At 38.9% G+C, this 18532-nt stretch overlaps 1 protein-coding gene across 3 annotated transcripts in view; it reads left to right on the forward strand.

The window, feature by feature from the left end:
• The first annotated feature begins 726 nt into the window (after positions 1–726).
• LOC148845740 (protein FAR1-RELATED SEQUENCE 3-like) overlaps positions 727–18532 on the forward strand; it is a 46551-nt gene continuing 28745 nt past the window's right edge. The window contains exons 1-3 of one of the 3 annotated variants that reach the window (XM_088954105.1): positions 727–1219; positions 6406–6576; positions 6995–7228. In XM_088954105.1, coding sequence (XP_088810231.1) covers positions 1046–1219; positions 6406–6576; positions 6995–7228 — 579 coding nt within the window. In that variant the 5' untranslated portion in view covers positions 727–1045. The remainder of the gene's footprint in view (positions 1220–6405; positions 6577–6994; positions 7229–18532) is intronic. The other 2 variants (XR_016102106.1, XR_016102107.1) reach the window with 2 other exon arrangements.

Genomic DNA, 18532 nt, shown 5'->3' on the forward strand with positions numbered 1-18532 from the left:
TAGGGCAAGACATGCTATTAATTTGGGGTAAAATTTTAAGATCTATGTGGCCCAAGGCCCCGGTCCCACTATTCTTTCCAAAACCCCCTTTTTTGCCCCCAAATCCCAATTGTTAGCATTTTTGTGATAAAAGGAATTAGAATAAAAATATAAGTTAAACATAAAATGATACTTATATACATATATTTACATGTAAGATATAATTATAAATTATTTATTGGTAAAATACACACGTACACAAAATTATTCAACCCAAATGCTCAAACTGGTGACTTGCAACTTAGAGGTGTAAACGGTTCAACCTCCAAATCAGTTTTTAAAACACTAGATTTTTGTGGAAACACCCTCATCACTTCCTTCATCAACTTGTCAGCACACAAAGTAGTTAAACTTTAGATTCACAAATTGAGCAAGTCTCATTCATATTCGTACCAAAATTTACAAGATTTTTATTCACAACAATGCCATCTAAACAACATTTCCAAATGAAATTTCTTATTTTAGGAGGGATATTAAGATTCTAAGCTCTTCTCCAATGTTTTTTTCTTGGCATGCTTGCATGGACCCTTTCATGTACAGACTGAAAAGATAATTGGTGTGCAATAACATTACATAAACTAATCTGACAGATAATCTACCCTCTGAGTCTAGCATCCAAATTGTCACAACCACCCAACCCTATGAGCTTTAACTTACAAATCTGCTGAGCTACCTCTACTTCAAAATGATTGGATCTATCCCATCTCCTAGCATGAGGGTCAATAAAATCTTAAACCCATTTTAATTGACTTGGTTTAGCTTGAGGTCCACAAGGATTAAAATGAGGTTGATTTGCCAGCCAAGGGTCCATCCCATAAAGATACAATGAATTTGAGCATTCCACTCTCCTAGTCCTCCCTTGTCCACCCCCTCACTCGGCCACTCAGTCCTCCTCACCCAAGGTCCCGAGTCCCAGCACAAAATTGTTTTTGGTATATACATCCCCAACTAAAAAATTACTCAAAACGAAAAAGCGGCAGAACGTCCCACAGCCACAGAGGAAAACATGGAAGATACTCTCTTTTTGCAACTGCACAAGCTATCGGCAGCAGCTTCTGAGGAAACCCTTGCGCACGTCTTCGAAAGCTTATGGAAATCCAGGAAAACCGGTCTGAAACCTCTAGAGAAGTCTTATATCCAATCCCTTCTCAACCTTCCATCAGCTGAAGAACTCGATCCGGTAAATAAGAAAAAAAAATCTCATTTCCTACTGCATAAGCACTATTTCATTCCTTTTTTTTTTCCTCTTTTTTCATGTGTTCTTCTAAGACAGTAATTCTGTAAAGGGTCTTGAGCCACTACCGTTTTGTTTGAGAACCCGTTTCTGTTTTTGCTTTATTTATGGTGGTTGGCTTGAGTTCTGTGTTGTTTCCTTATAGATGAAGCACTGCTTAGTGTGACTTAGTACAGGCTCCGTCCCATTTCTGTACTCTGGTTGATGGGTTCTTGTTGATTCATGCCTGGGTCCGATTCACATTGCAATTGGTTTTGGTTTTGAAGATGTAGTGGGAAGCTTTTTGGAAGATTACAAAAGGAAGATGAGGTTCGATTCCTTTCGCTATTGTCAGTGTCCTGAATTGATGGAAAACTTTCTTGATATTTCACAGCCTCGGTTATTGGATTGCTTTTAGAAGTATGAATATGATAGTGGAGAAATTCAAATTGCATTAGGGTAGGCAAACCGATCCTAGTGAAACAGAGGTTAAAACTCCATGACTATATACTCAGTTTTTGCACTAAATAGCCATTTAAGGGCCTCTCCTCATAGGATATGGCTCAATTGGTGCGGTTAGTTTGGCTATAAGAAAGAACTTTTGAATAGTTTGCTTAAGACTGGTAGGAGTGAGTTCTTAGACTTTTTTTTTTTTAAATTTTTATATGTTTTTTCCTATCATGGTTTAGCTTGGGAGGCTACTGTAACTTCAAATATTTGTGGCGAGGGAGTTATTATACATCCTGTGTTTGTTTGAGAAATTCTGTCACTTCTATGCTTTTCCTCTTTAAAATCCTTGTAGCATAGCTGTAGGTTCAGTCAAAACCTTCATTAGAGCACCAGTACTAAACTTTATCCAATTCATGCCATTATTAATGAATAGTGGTGAAGACAGTGTTTGGGATGATATTTTGCTCTATTGATGACTAATGGGAGATTTTAGTGTGAGAGCTTCCCATTATGATGTATGACATAAGTTGCATAATGAATATCACAAGAACAGATAAAATGCTTCCTATAGTAGTTAGGCCGTTATTGTGAATTCTGAGCACAAGATTGGGCTACTCTGTAGAATTTGTATTTAAATTGGTTTGAGGACCTGGATTTAGAATCAGTGAACCACTAAGTATGCTTTATGTTAACATTGGACTACCATGAGTTATAAATGCAGGGTTTGGTATGCTGAATAATGCTGTAGATACCAGAAGCTTTGCTAGGAACGAGACTGAACTATATTTACTGCCACCGTATAATGCTGCAGGATTATATTTTCTGTGTTCGTCAAACCTATTGTGTGTTTAGGTGCAGGTTTGGATTTGGCATGGTTAGACCTAACTAATTAAGGAGAGGAACTTAAAAGATATCTGACCTCCAGGGGTTAAGGAATGCAGTTCAATTTCATCAATTGTTTTTTCCTTCTCTTAACTGTTTTTGCAGTTCAGAATCTAAAAAAGTGTAACATATTGGTCAATTGGCTATAGTGTTTACCCTGGTTGAGTCAGGTTCACTTGGACAGTCCCCAAAGCAATGATTGCTATATTTCTTTAACCTCATTTATGTTCATAATATGCATTTTTTTGATTGATAGTTTGCAATATGCATTTTTATATAGGTTAAAGCCGATAAGCATGAAGAAATCAAGCATGCATAAGTATTTTATGTTTGTATTACTTCATTTCTTTTTTACTTGCTTTGCTTCAATTATATAAATTATTTATTATGTTAGATACATCCATTCTTCATCTTACATTTTCCAGAGATGCAGGTCAGAAGCAGTTTGAGTCAGTTTATATTGATAGAAAGAAGTAGCCAGTGAAGGGTAGCAGGCCCAATCATTACTACTAGAATGTTTTTCTCTTAATTATAGCTTTGCTATTTTTGCATGAAATATTAAGTTGGAATTTCCTATGCAATCATAAAGTCTTACCATTAGCATTAGCTACAACTTGCAATAAGCTGGCAAGGACCGAAGATAACTTTTATTCATAAGAATGCTAAACTTTGTACTAAGTCATCTTAAAGAATTAATGGAAGTTATTGTTTCCCATAAAAAAAAATAATGCTCAACTTTGAATGGCTGGTATTTAAAGCTGCAACTAGAGATAACTTTTATTTATAAGAAAGCTCAACTTGGAATGACCGGGTCTTTAAAACTGCTATATTTTGGCTTTTCATCATGGAGTCTTCTCTGAGAAATGATAAGGAGAAACCGGAAGAAACCGGTGGTAGAAAAATCAAAATGTGAGATTGGAGTGAAACAAGTAATGGGGGAGGCTTCAAATTAGAGCTCTAAAGTTCAACTTTTGGGTCAGCTATATGAATCCTTCTCTATCATTCCACTCCATTTAGTGCTATATCTCAAACCTTTGATGTTAGCTCAAAGTGCAAATTTATTGCAAATTCATGATTCTGGCGTTTCAAAGTCACTTTTTTGTTTTCTTTTTCTGGGAGGTCTTTAGAAAGGGTGATGCAGAAGGAAGCTCAGAACAACAGGACAGAGCCAAAGGAGCAACCTTGGCTGGAAGATGATGGCAGAGTTGGGGAGGAAAACCAGGAAACCAACAGTTCAATTGCTGAGCCAAGAATGACTTCAGTTCTGAACAGTGAAGACTCAGTTTTGTTCTCTGTTGCCAGCAATCAGAAGACAAGAAAGAAGGAAAAGTTTTACTGGAGCAAGGGCTGTTGCCAAATCACCCCACTGTCACACAGGTTATTATTGGAAAGTTAGGGGTGGATTTAGGAAGGAAAAGAGAGAAGAATAGGGTAGAAGGGAACATTAAACCTTTGAGATTAGAGGCTGGCTTGAGAAATGCTAAGATTCCAAACAATGGACAATTAGTTCATGTTACAAAAGTTTTTAATTGTTTGAAGGAATTTTTGGGGATGGCCCTTGCAGTAAATTCAAGAGGACATATAAGAGAAGGGTTTCAAAGGCCAAAAGTAAAGAAAAGAGCTTTTCTGGAAGTAGTGTTCATGATAAGTCAAACTTTGAGATTGAAAAAGAGGTTGTGGGATGTCTCCATTCAGGTCAATTAGAAAGACCTTTCCAAAGAGAGGCAGAGGGAAGGAAACAGAAGGATGGTTTAGGGGAAAACAACACGGATGAAGAGAAAAAAGCTGAGGAAAAGAGGGGGGGCTCAGGGGAAGACAATTCTGATGAGGAGCAAGAAGAGGAGGGAGAGGTGATGGACAGAGTTAGAAAGGAAGAAAAGAAATTGGACGTGGACGAGGTAGTAGAAATTGCAGTTCACGTAAACAAGGTTTTAGGACTTTGGGTGTTGCTGTGTTGGGAGGGGAAGAAATGACAAGGAAGCTGTTTAAGGACCTCGAGGAGAGATTTCTGTTGCCTGAAGAAAAATCTGAAGAGGAGTCTTGAGAGGCTTGCTATTGTAAGGACCCTATTGGGGTGGGGTCTTTTAAAGGGCTTGGGTCTTGTTGGGGATTAGGGTGTTACTTTGATTTTTTTTTTTTTTTTTGGGGGGGGGGGTGGTTGGTGACTTCTGTTGCTTCAGCAATTGAATTATAGGGTCAAAGGGTTGTCTTTTTGTTGGCCCTTGTTTTTTTTTTCTTTTTTTCTTTTTTTTTGGGGGGGGGGTGTGTGATTTCTTGTCACCTATGTGTTTATCTCTCTTATTTTTAATAAAGCTTTTTCTTTTTTATTGATTACCAAAAAAAGGTCCATTTGGATAATTTGCTTCTTTGTGAATTTTATGAGGAGATTACATAATTGTTTCTCATGTCTAGAAGCTCTTTGTAATATATAGGTCATAAATGTGAGTAATGGTTTGTGGATCAGGGCTATGCATATCAATTACCTGCTTTCAACATAATCTTGGACCTTGTGAAGCGCTTAATACTAAAATTGTCCATGTTGAAAGAGAGGCTAATGAGTTTAAATTGAATGGTTAAAATCAGATATTCAAAATTGTCTATCTCCATTGAGGTTAGCCTTTAACTTCCTTGTGCCTTTATCTAGATGATCATGAAAAACCAAAAAACTGAACTGAACTGAAAATTCCGGTTAATTGAACTGATCGATTTGGTTTTGGTTCGATATCTCCATATAACGAAAGGTACTGGTACGATTTCGGTTAACCAATATAAAAAACTGACGGTTAACCGAACCGACCGGTAATACATATATTTATATATGTTACATATCTATGTATAGTATACATATTTTATATATATTTATATCGTCTATATATTATAATTAAATATATATGCATTATATGTATAAATATATTTATAATATATAATATATTATTTATTATTTATAATATAATATTATATATTTGTAGATTTTTTATTATATATTTATATATTTATTTGTAATACATATTATAAAAATAGAAAACTTCAAAACCGGTAAACTGAACTAGTGGTTAACTGAACTGATCAACTGGTTAAACCGATCGGCTTCAGTTCAGTTTGGAAAATAGGCCCAACCGAACCATGAGCATCCTTACCATTATCTATAATTAATCCTTCCCCTTTTCTCAAAGTTGCCGCCTTGGGAAAAAAAGGAAATCATCATCATCATTATCCATGCCTTATCCCAACTATATGGGGTTGGCTACATGAATCCTGTTTTGCTACTTCGTTCTATTTAAAGCCATATCCATTGTTAAATTTTAGTTTTTAAATAATTTCGTACTATTTCTACCCATGTCCTTTTTGATCTACCCCCTTAGCTCCTCTAGCCCCTTCCACTTGTAACAAATCGCTTCTTCTAAGTGGAGCTGTTGGTGGTCTTCTATGCACACGACTAATCCATCTTAGCCTACTCTCTGATTTTATCACTTATTGGATCTACTTCTAGGTTTCTATGAATGGTGTCATTCCTGATCCTATCCATTCTAGTTTTTCCACTCATCCATCTTAGCATTCACATTTTTGCCACACTCATTTTTTGAACATGTTGTTTCTTGACTGCCAACACTTTGCTCCATAGCTTCCATTAATACAATCTGGAATGTACTGATCATTTTCTGGTTCTTCCCAAAGACTAATGGTTCTTTTATCTTGTTTACCACTATTTTTATTATTAATTTGTTTCATTTGTTTTATTATGAGAAGTGGAGTTCCCTAAGCTCTATACTCTAGAGCTTTTTTTTCCTCCCCAAGACATAACATATGGAACCTGATTATAGGTTTTGGCATGCCTCCGGTCGCTTATCAGAAAATGTTTACATGAGAATTTCATTGGGAATGATATCTTGAAACTATTTCCACATGACCTGCCCCTTGAGCTGCAGAGCATTCTCTTACTGTTATTCCAGAAATATCAGGATCAGTGGAAGGAGGAAACATCCAGAGACCAGGTGCAATTTTTATCAAATTTTACCAGAAACTTAATAGTTATTAGTTGGCAATATATGTCTTATGCATGTGCATTACCTGATTATCAGTTCTGAAAGGTTTTACTAGGGATTTGGAGGTGATATTAAAACTGTTCTAAAGTTTCTCAAATACTTTTTCTGGATTGTTACTTTTCTAACTGTTTTACCATAAAAAAACTTTTTCTAGATTGTTACTACTTGTATAATTAGGCTCATTTCAAAGTATTTGAGTCATAAATTTCAATATGGTTGGATAGTTTTGTTGAAATGTCATTGATCATGGATCATATAGACTATTGGCTTACTTGGAAGTATTTAATTTATAAAGCTCAGTATGTAATTTTATCAAATTCTGATTTGTTCATTTCCATTTTACTGTTATGATGTTCATGTTTGCCAGCCTCCATGGCAAAGGCCCAGGGTCTCCTACCAGGTTAAAGTAAGTGCACCACCTTCTTTCACACATTTTCCAACTTCAGAGATGACAACAACAATGTGGCCTCGGCAAGATGACCCTACTGTTCGCTTTAACAGCAATGATGTTGCCACTGTCACACCAGTCATTGCTGATACCAATTTATCATGCCTGGCTCCCATGGCTATCCAACGAGATGATGGTCCTTCTGACAATCTGGTATGATGGGTGTTGAGTTGGTCCGGTTTGTTTTTTATGTAGTTAGGAAGTTGTTGGGCTTTAGGCCCCATTAGCTTATGTGTTTTTTTAAGTTGTGACTGTTCAGCTATATTAGTAGCCGCCCTATTAAGGGCATCCTTGTAATATCTCATCCTTTAAGTTAAATATAAATATAATGAGAGGTAGGCGGTTAGGGTTAATTTTACAATCCTGGTTGAATTCCTACTCTTTTCTTCTTCTCCTTTCTTCTCTACTACTGAAATCTTCATCTTTCCCCTCTTTCCTTTCACAAGAAACTCAACTAAATCTGCAATTAGTGATTTCTACTTGATATCAAAGTAGGCCGAAGGTTCCTTGAAGTTGTTCTCTCATGTAGCCCTAGATCGGCCGACTGCATGGTGATTTAAGAGGCTGATCGAAGCTCTCTGGTAAGCCCAATTTTTGGATTTTTTTTGGTGGATCTGTGTGCTCTGTAGCTAGTCTAGGGTTTCTCATCAAAATCAGGAAAAACTGGAGAAAAGGGAAGAGTCCTGTTTTTGTTGGACTCTTTAATTTTGACCTAGGAAGTGGCGCCCTAATTTTTTAGGGTTCCTTGGAGTTTTTTGTAAGGGGCGATTCAAGTCCTACTTGATTTGGAGGCTTCTAGAGAGAGTGGCTGCCTCTTCTCTCTCTTCTACCGTTCCACATAAAAGGAATCTTTTGTGGGAAGAAAGTCTAGGACACCAGAAAGGTATTGTTGGTTCCAAAAAGTGTTTTGTTTGATCTTGTTGCAAATTTTAGTTATTTTCTTTACATTTTTTGAGAAGCATGGAGGGCCATGGAGTTGAAAATAAGCCCTGGAGTGAAATGAGACTAGTGAGAGGAGGTGTTGGAGACCCTTTCGGGGCTGGGACCATTACTACAGTTAGGTTGGATGGTGCAAATTACTTAGAATGGTCACAATCTGCAAAGATGGCCATTGGTGCTCATTGGAAATTAGGGTATATCACTGGTGAAGAGGTGAAACCTGAAACTAGCTACTCCCGGTGGGTACAGGAGATTTATATGGTGATGACTTGGTTGTGTAATTCCATGTTGCCCCATATAAGTAAAATTTTTTTATGGGCAAATACAACTAAGGAAATATGGGATGGGGTTGCAGAAACCTATTCACAGAGGGAGAATGTTGCTAGGGCTTATCAGTTGAGAAATAAAATTATTTCTACAAGGTAGGGAGATAGATCTGTTGCAACCTATTTTGTAGCCCTTAAAACCCTGTGGCAAGAGATTGACCATTTAGAGACATTTGCTTGGGAAACCACTAAGGATGCAACTACCTATCAGAAACATCTAAAGAAGTATAGGGTGTTTGAATTCCTTGTTGGCCTGAATCCTGAGTATGATATTGCACGACAACACCTTTCCAGGGACAGTGTTATTCTCTCCCAGGCATATGCCTTTGTGTTAGGGGAGGAGTGCAGGAGAGATGTAAGTGTTGTGAAATCTAAACAAAGTGGAGATCGGGGTGGCAGTGAAATCAAGAGGGAAGATAAAAGAGATTTGATCTGTGACTACTGTAAGAAGCCTAAACACACAAGAGATACTTGTTGGAAGCTTCACCCACATATTGTGCCGACTAGATTGAAAAATAAGAAGGGAAATTCACACATGGCAGTTACTGGTGACATTCCGACCCCTCCTACTACAACTGTTTTGGAGTCAGTTGCAGCTGCTGCAGTAAAGGCCGAACTTGAGAGAGGTATGGGCTACTATTGAATCAGCGGGGTACAACCAGTTCCAATTTAGCCGCAAGTGGACAGCAAGGTACAGGTGGCACTGGTGGAGTCCACTCTACTTCCTTTGCTCACACAGGTAGTTCACATGTCACTGCAAATTATGTTTCTACTTCAAGTAAGGAGGGACCTCCTTGGATTATAGATTATGGAGCCTCAGAGCACATGACATAGAGCTCTACTATTTTTTCAACTTACCAGCTCTGTTCTGGCAGAGATAGGGTCTCCACAGCTGATGGATCCCATGTTCCTATTGCTGGGAAGGGATCTGTCAAGATTAGTGATTCTATTTCTCTACCCTCTGTCCTCCATGTTCCTAGATTGAGCACTAATTTGTTATCTGTTAGTAGTTTGACTAAGAACCTGAACTGTTTAGTAATTTTTTCTCATGGTCATTGTATTTTGCAGGATTTGGATTCAAAGAGGACGATTGGGAGTGGTCGTGAAGTGAGTGGAATCTAGCTCCTGGATGTATGTCCTCATCAGAGTCATGATGTTAACAGAGATAGTGAGTCAGGGTCTGTGGGTCAAATTATGCTTTGGCATAATCGTTTGGTCCATTTACCTTTTTCTTCTTTGAGTTTTTTGTTTCCAAAACTTTTTGAGTCTGTTAGTTTGTCAAGTCTGGAGTGTGAAGGTTGTCAACTTGGAAAGCATTGTAGACATTCATTTAAACCTAGTAATAAAGGGTGTTCTTCTTTTTTTGATGTTATTCATTCGGATGTGTGTGGCCCTTACCATGTTCCTTATATGGGAGGCTATCGATATTTTCTCTTATTTGTGGATGATTTCTCACGATACTCTTGGATTTACTTGATGAGATCCCGCGATGAAGTACCATCCTTGGTGAGGCAATTTCATCAGATGGTACTAACACAGTTTGGAACAAGAATAAAGGTGTTCAGATCCGACAATGCCAGGGAATATTTTGAAAGACACCTTGCCTCATCTGTTAGAATATGGTGTTGTTCATCAGAGCAGTTGTCCCTACAGTCCACAATAGAATGGTGTTGGAAAAAGGAAGAACAGACACATTGTTGAGATTGCAAGAAGCATGATGATCACATCTGTAGATCTAGATCGGTTTTGGGGTGATGCAGTTCTCACAATAGTATATCTGATTAACAGGGTGCCCTCTCGTATACTTGGATTCAACACCCCATTCAGTCTCCTTTTTCCTCAGGGGGAGATGTTTCATATTCCTCTCAGGGTGTGTCTGCTTTGCACATATCCTTGGTCCTCACCGCTCGAAACTTGACCCCAAGGCAAAGAAGTGTGTCTTCCTTGGATATGTAGAAAATCAGAAATGGTACTGGTGCTATGATCAAGTCTTTGGGAGCTGGTATGTTACCATGGATGCCACCTTTTTTGAATCCACGTACTTCTTCTCAGGGGGAGTGTTTTGGGGAAGTGAGTCTGCAGTCTATTCCTCTCCCAGTTCCAGTCCCTGTGTCTATTCCTGTGCTTGACCACCACCCTGTGTCACCTACCTTGCCACCTCCTTTGCGTTCTGCTTCTTAGCATTACTTACAGCAGAGACTTCACAAGGAGGTTGATTCCACTACAACAGAACTCACATCACTTCTTGTCGATTCTTTGGAGACTCCAGATTCGGCTGACATGGATTCAGGTATTCCTCTTGGTCCCGTTACTGTTTCAGTTCTCATTGATTCTACCAACACTGTTACAGATAACCTTGATCTTCCTATTGCTCTCAGAAAAGAGAAGAAAAAGTGTACTGCTCATTGTATTTCACAGTACTTATCCTACAATGGACTTTCTCCTTTCTACCATGCTTTTCTTTCCTCTCTTGATTCAATGTCTATACCCAAGGGTGTTAGTGAGGCTCTCTCCAAACCTGAGTGGAAGACAACTATGCTGGAAGAGATGACAACTTTTATTAAGAATCAGACATGGGACATTGTGGATCTACCAGAAGGCAAGGAGACAGTTGGATGCAGATGGGTTTACACAGTAAAATATAAGGCATATGGAAGTATAGAAAGGTACAAGGCAAGACTTGTTGCAAAAGGGTACACACAGACCTATGGCATTGATTACTTAGAGACCTTTGCACCAGTTGCAAAGATGGCCTCCGTTCGGATACTTCTTTCTCTTGCTGCCTCATACTCTTGGCCCTTGTTTCAACTTGATGTGAAGAATGCTTTCCTAAATGGGGATCTGCAAGAAGAAGTGTATATGAATCTTTCTACTGGCTTTTACAATGATATTGAAAAGGGAAATGTATGCAGGCTTAAGAAGTCACTTTATGGCTTGAAACATTCTCCCAGAGCATGGTTTGACAGATTCAGAAAGGCCTTGATTGCTTTTGGCCACACTCAGACTCAATCCGATCACACCTTGTTTGTGAAGCGAAGGGGATCTTTGGTGTCAGTCCTAATTGTCTGTGTATGATATTGTTGTCATTGGGAATGATCTGAGTGAGATTGATGGTCCGAAAAGGAACCTACATAAAGAATTTGAAATTAAGGATCTTGGAGAACTGAGATACTTCTTAGGCATTGAAGTTGCAAGATCAAAACATGGAATTTTTATCTCTCAAATGAAGTATGTCTTGGATCTTCTTCAAGAGATAGGGAAGCTTGGAATAAAGGCAATCAACACCCCTATTGATCAGAACCATAAAATTAATGCATCAGAAGGTGAACCAGTAAAGGACATTGGGAGATATCAGAGACTTGTGGGTCGGCTACTATACTTGTGTATGACAAGACTAGACATTTCCTATGTAGTAAGTGTAGTAAGTCAATACATGCATGCTCCACGAGTCCAGCATTGAGATGCAGTTGACAAGATTCTTGCTTATCTGAAGGGACACTCGGGCAGAGGCATATTGTTTACTGATCATGGACAGTTGAAACTAGAGGTTTATACAGATGCAAATTGGGCAGGATGCCTTGATGACAGGAAATCAACTTCAGGAGTGTGCACCCTTGTTGGGGGTAACCTTGTCTCATGGAAGAGTAAGAAACAAACAGTGGTGGCAAGATCAAGTGCTGAATCTGAATACAGGGCCATGGCACATGGAATTTCAAAACTTCTTTGGATCCGTTCCCTGTTAGAAGAAATTGGTGTACAGGCAGAAGAACCTATGATGCTATACTGTGATAATCAGGCAGCAATTAACATTGCTCATAACCTAGTCCAACATGACCGAACTAAGCACATTGAAGTGGATAGACATTTTACCAGAGAAAGGGTAACTTCTGGAGAAGTTTGTCTTCCATACATTGCTTCTGATCTACAGCTCGCTGATGTTCTCACAAAAGGTGTTGCAAAGAACAAGCTGGAGCATGATCTACGCAAGTTGGGGATGTGTGACATTTATTCCCAACTTGAGGGGGAGTGTTGAGTTGGTCCGATTTGTTTTTTATTTAGTTAGGAAGTTGTTGGGCTTTAGGCCCATTAGTTTATGTTTTATTTTTAAGTTGTGACTGTTCAGCTATATTAGTAGCCGCCCTACTAAGGGCATCCTTGTAATATATCATCCTTTAAGTTAAGTATGAATATAATGAGAGGTAGGCGGCTGGGGTTAATTTTACAATCCTGGTTGACTTCCTACTCTTTTCTTCTTTTCCTTTCTTCTCTATTGTTGAAATCTTCATCTTTCCCCTCTTTCCTCTCACAAGAAACTCGACTAAATCTGCAATTAGTGATTTCTACTATGGGGAGAATACTTTTCTTGAGATTTCCCTTCTAACTTATATTTAGGGGCCATTTGATAACAACTGAATTGGCTGAGCTCAATAACTTATTGCTTTGTCTTTTAGTTAGTAATTTAAAAGGTTGTGAGGTCTCCTTCATGGCTGAAGCTGAAGTTGGGTTGACTACTATACCTTGAATATTTTATTATTTAATTATTTTATCCACTATAGATATGGCACTGTACAGAGAAGAACGCTGGAACAAGACTCATATAGACAAATCCCATATAGTTTTCTTTTGATAGGTAGCCAAGCCCATATACTTGGGGTGGGTTTTAGTTGAGTTATTATTTTATCCACTAAAGGATGAAGCAACACACTTTTCAGTTCGGCAACTTCATCTGTTAACACATGGTTCTGCAGTCTGCACTGTAATGCGTTAGATACATTAAATTTATGCTAATAACTGTCAGGTGTCCCCCCATGAGGCACTTGGAAGCAGGTCTATATCAATCCATTGTTTGTCACCTGTTAAAGATAAAACCTTTCTTCTTTTTTTTTTTTTTCCTTTTCTAAAAGAAATAAAGTGAGATCAGATCCGATATAACACCTGCGGTTGAATAAACAAAGAGGAGGAAAAGAAAGCAAGAGAGAAGGAGAGAAGTAGAGAAAGAATAAGAGAAGACTGGAGGGGCGAACCGAATAGAATGCCCATCTCCCTAGTTGACTATTATTTGAAGTTTTCCAAAGCTGATTATGATGACCTCTATACCCCTAATTAAATATGAACCAAACAACTTAAGATAGGAGAGGATTGTCCATTTACATAGAGTTGTAGCATACTAAAATATAATGTAATGACTAAAACACCCCTGTTTAGGTGTTTGTTAACACTATAGTTCCAGCTTGCTACTTATGTATTTAACCTTTTTCTGGTTCAAGCTCTTTGTAAACAAATCTGCCCACTGCTTCTCTTAACTAACATGAAATGTGCTGATCTCTCCACTAAATACTATTTTTCTCATGAAGTGATAAACTGATAACCATCCTCTATATCATTGGTCCTCTCATGGAAGACAAGATTAGATGAGATTTGGACTGCTGCTTGGTTGTCACAATGTAACTTCATAGGATTTGTCAATTGCCATAATGAATCCAACTTCTTGAAGTAGGTGTTTCAGTCACATAAGCTCACATGTGGTGTGTACCATGGCTCTATACTCTGCCTCAACACTACTCCTTGCAACCATAGTTTGCTTTTTTACTCTTTTGTTAGAAACTGATCCAGCCCAATCTGTACCCATATAGCCTTTAATTTCAAGTTTCCGACCTTACTTATATAATAATCCAAGTCTTGGAGCCCTTTTCAAATATCATACAATTCTAATGGTAGCATTCTAGTGAGGTACCATTGATAAAAAAATTTCTAGTGAGGAACCTGAGGATTCTGCATAAATTGACAAATCACATTGACTGCAAAGGTGATATTTGGCCATTTTGTCAAATAATTTAGTTTGCCAACTAACTTTTTATACTTTCTTGGATCATAAAATAACTCCCCAATTTACATTTGGTTCTGTAGAAGATTCAACTGGTTTTGCACCTAATAATCCTGTCTTTTCAAGTAAATCTAGGACATACTTTCTTTGACATTAGTTAATACCATGTCTTGACCTTGTGACTTCAATACCCAAAAAACACTTCATTTTACCAAGATTTTTGGTTTGAAAAATGCTTCTATAAAAATAGTTTGAACCTTTCAATCCCCTCAACATCATTGCCATTAATAACTAAACAAGGCATGTATCCTCCCACCAGCTGACAACTAATAGTCAAGGAAAGGTTGTTTGAAATCTTTACTTTTATGAAGAGTAATGCTTTGGAGAAGTTGAAGTTTGCATTCATCACTTTCCTTCCAAAGCCACATGATATCCTTCTCTTGTTTCTGGAAATGTTAAAGACAGTTTGGTAGCAGTGTCATTTCTAGGAAACATGCATAATTTTGTTCCTCACCTTAAAGAAATTTTAACTTGGGGTGTTATACCATTTTTCCTGTAGTTAGAACCAGGTTCAAATGCCTTGTGATGATCTTGGGATAGTTGGAGTACTTTTATATCATGCTTTTAGATTTTAGGTGCCATGTCGTCAAGGTGCTGAAGCATCATGGAACGGTGATTTTTGAATGTCAGATCAAAATCTCTTACAAAGAAAAGAAACCTTTGTAAGTCTTTCTCAAGATAAGCATCATGGAACGAGGATTTTTGAATGTCGGATCAAAATCCTTTGAAATTAAACAAAGCTTTAATAAAAAATATGATTTTGTACTAGCGGAAAGGGGCAAGGGAGCTTGGACATAGATAGTTTTGTCTCGTGAGGACATTCTATGGACTAGATCCTACATCTAGGAAGCTCTGGAAATTGAACGTAGACATTTAGCAGACTGTAAGAGAGCGTTCAAGGGAAGAGTCCTATGTTTACAACTTAAATCAAATACCTGGGGTGGATTCATCCGTCTGAGTAGATGGGAAAAATCAGTGGCTGGAGCTCCTTCATCCAATTTTTGGACTGGGCTGTTCCGCCTAGAGTGAAACCCCGCCATACTAATCTCACGCAAGAAGCCTTTCCATCGCTCCAAGTCAAAAGGAAAATCATAAAATCCGGAGGGTTTGTGTTTCTTTCGATTGCACATTAGGGAAAGCCATTTGGAAACTGGAGTTTGGCTTTCGTTTGTACGAAAACACCTGCGTTAAGTTGGGATGAAGTTGAAACCGGACTGTCTACAAATTTGCATTCCGAATCCTTGTTGAAACTGCGCCCTTTTGAACAAAACAAAGCAGTTGGCTTTGCCCCTTCGGAAGACTTGATTATCTCTTGGACCAAGCTCAAAGCAATCTTCGTTTTTAGTGACTGGGTTCAAATTGAACACTGGTGGCCAAAGATTAATGCAGTCCTTGATCAGTTGAGATTCAACGGTTGGCTTGAGTTAAGAGGGCTTCCATTCCATCTCTGGACGAAGGAAATCTTTTCTCTGATAGGAGACACCTGCGGAGGTCTTGAAGACATAGATCCTCGATCTTTGAATTTCTCTGAGTTAAGTTTTGCCAAAATCAGAGTGAAAAACTGTGGTATTCATGCCATCCCTCGTTCAATCCCAGTTCTGGATAGAAATGTCTGGTTCTACATCTCTGTGGAGGTGGAGAAGACGAACGAGTCACCTTCCGGTCTCTCTGAGTCAACTCACTCAAAGGTCTCTCCTCCACGTGGCACTTCCACCTTTGTCGCTCAGAGATCTGGTCGCAGTAGAGGCATGCACAGAGAAGTCGGAAAGTCGGGGTGGCTCCTCGTGACTCTGCACAGGAGCTCTCCTCCTCCAAATCTAAAGGCGTAGTGGAGCTCAAAAAACGTGAAGAAGTTGGACAGGCGCAACCCCTTATTAAAAAGTCTCAAATCTCAAAAGCCCCCCTAATTCCAGGATTGCCAATATTGTCCCAACCCCCAGCCGGTTTGAAAACTTGGGCCGCTCTTCTCAAACCCAAGGCCCACATAAGTCTTCCTGCCCATCTAGCACCTTAAGCCCACCAGCAACCCCCACTTTCAGTCAGGCGGTTCCCGAAACTCCTCCCAGTTCAGGTCGACATCTGGGTAAAGTTTTCATGGCTCCAACTCCGTCCGTGAGCTCTGGCATGCCATCCGCCAGTGAAGAAGAAGACACAAAGGACGACCTCAACTCGTATGCTACTGAAGTAGATCTAGACCCTCGTGAGTTCGCTCTTAAAAGAGTTAAAGACCTGTTTGCAGACAAAGGGAGTTGGGGATGTGTGGAGATTCTCGAACAAATCCAGTTAATTGATCCAAGCTACGAAATGTCTTCAGAATCAGACCCCCCTGTTCGCAGACAAGGGAGAGATTTGTCACCCTCCTTTCTTGACCAAAACCATAAATTGCACTCAGGGAGTTCCCCCACCCCCCATTCAGTTCTGTCTTCTCTTCAGCCTCCTTTTTCTTGCTCTGCTTCTACATCTCACTGTCTTTTTTCCCCTTCCACTCTTTCAGGTTCAAATGAGTTGCCATCCCACCCAATGCAGATCGTTCCAATTCAGAGAATTGTTCCACCAAGCAGTGGCAAGGAGACAGAGAGTTTGGGAATGAACAATATAGCTGGAACTTTGGGAATTGTGAGAAAAGACAGAGAAGATGAAAAGGAGAGAATCCTTAATAAAGAGGTGACTAAATCTGGAAAGGCCCAGGAAAAGAGCAGAAAAAAGGGTCCTAAAAAAGAACTAAAAAGGCTTCACTGGGGCATAAGGGATCACATCTCAAAAGGAAATAGGATGAATAAGGGGAAATCTGTCAAAGTGACTCAATGAAGATACTAAGTTGGAATGTTAGGGGTTTGGGAGGTCAGCTCAAAAGAAGCTTAGTGAAAGAAACATTGAAGAGAGAAAATCCAGATATAATTGTCCTTCAGGAATAAAAAAAATAAGTCATTGATAGAAAATTTATGAAAGTCATATGGGGAATAAGGGGTAGAAAATTGACTGCTGTTCCAGCTGTGGGGTCCGCTGGAGGTATCATTCTAGCATGGAAGGAAGATGAATTTTCAGGCTTGGAGATCGATAGAGGTGACTTCTCAATCTCGGTTCTGTTCACTAATATTAAAGATGACTTCAGCTGGATCCTCACTGGTGTGTATGGGCCTAACTCTCCTTCTGATAGAGTGAGGTTTTGGGCTGAGTTGGAGTCCTTGCATGAGGAGGACATGCCATGGTGTTTAGTGGGTGATTTCAATGTCACCAGGTTCAGTTCAGAACATTCTTATGGTAGAACCCCAACCAGAAGCATGAGAAATTTCTCTAATTTTATTGACAGACACAATCTATGTGATCTCCCTCTTACCAATGGTCTTTTTACCTGGTCAAACATGCAGGAAAATGCCATAAGCTGCAGACTTGACAAATTTTTATTATCTCAGGATTTCCAAATCTGCGTCAAGAACTTCGTCCAAGATGTACCTCAGACCACTGGCCCATATTTCTGAACACCGAAAGAATAATTAAAAGAAAGACCCCATTCAGATTGGAAAAATTCTGGCTACAACACAAAGATTTCAGTAAAAAGGTTGCAACATGGTGGGAAGACTGCAAAGTAGAGGGTTGGGCTGGATTCAGACTTCTTAAGAAACTAAAAGCTTTGAAGAAAAATCTTAAAGCTTGGGGAAGAGAAGAATTTAAAGCTGTTGAAGAAGAGAAAAAAAGAGTACTTTCGGAATTAGGGGACTTGGACAACAGAGAGCAAAATGGGACCCTCGATGCCTTAAACAGAAATAAAAAAGCAGAATTAAGAAAGGAATGGGAGCAACTAGTTAGAAGGGAAGAGATCTATTGGAGACAAAGATCAAGAGTGAGATGGTTGAAAGAAGGGGACAATAATTCCAGATTTTTTCACACCTATGCCTTGGGAAGAAGTAGGAAGATTTTTATTTCTAAGCTCAATTTTAATCAGAGAGAAGTGGAGAATCCTGAGGAAATTTTTGAAGCTTTCCTTCTTTCTTTAAAAACCTTTACTCCAAGGATAGTGAAAATCAATTCACAATATTTAATTGGGATGGCACTACCCTTTCAGTTGAAAGGGGGATTGGTTGGAAAGAAGTCAAGAAGACTATTTTCAGCATGGACGGTGATAGGGCTCCAGGGCCTGGTGGCTTCCCTATCATTTTCTTCCAAAAATGTTGGGAAATTGTAAAGTCAGATCTCATGGAGTTTTTCAGGGACTTCCATTCATCTGCCATTGTTAACAAGGGCCTTAACTCTACCTTTCTCTGCCTCATACCTAAGAAAGGGGGAGTATATACAAAATTTTGGCAAAGG

Source organism: Nelumbo lutea, chromosome 7, assembly GCF_056320005.1.
Source record: "Nelumbo lutea isolate HS-2025 chromosome 7, American lotus-T2T, whole genome shotgun sequence".
Lineage (NCBI taxonomy): Eukaryota > Viridiplantae > Streptophyta > Magnoliopsida > Proteales > Nelumbonaceae > Nelumbo > Nelumbo lutea.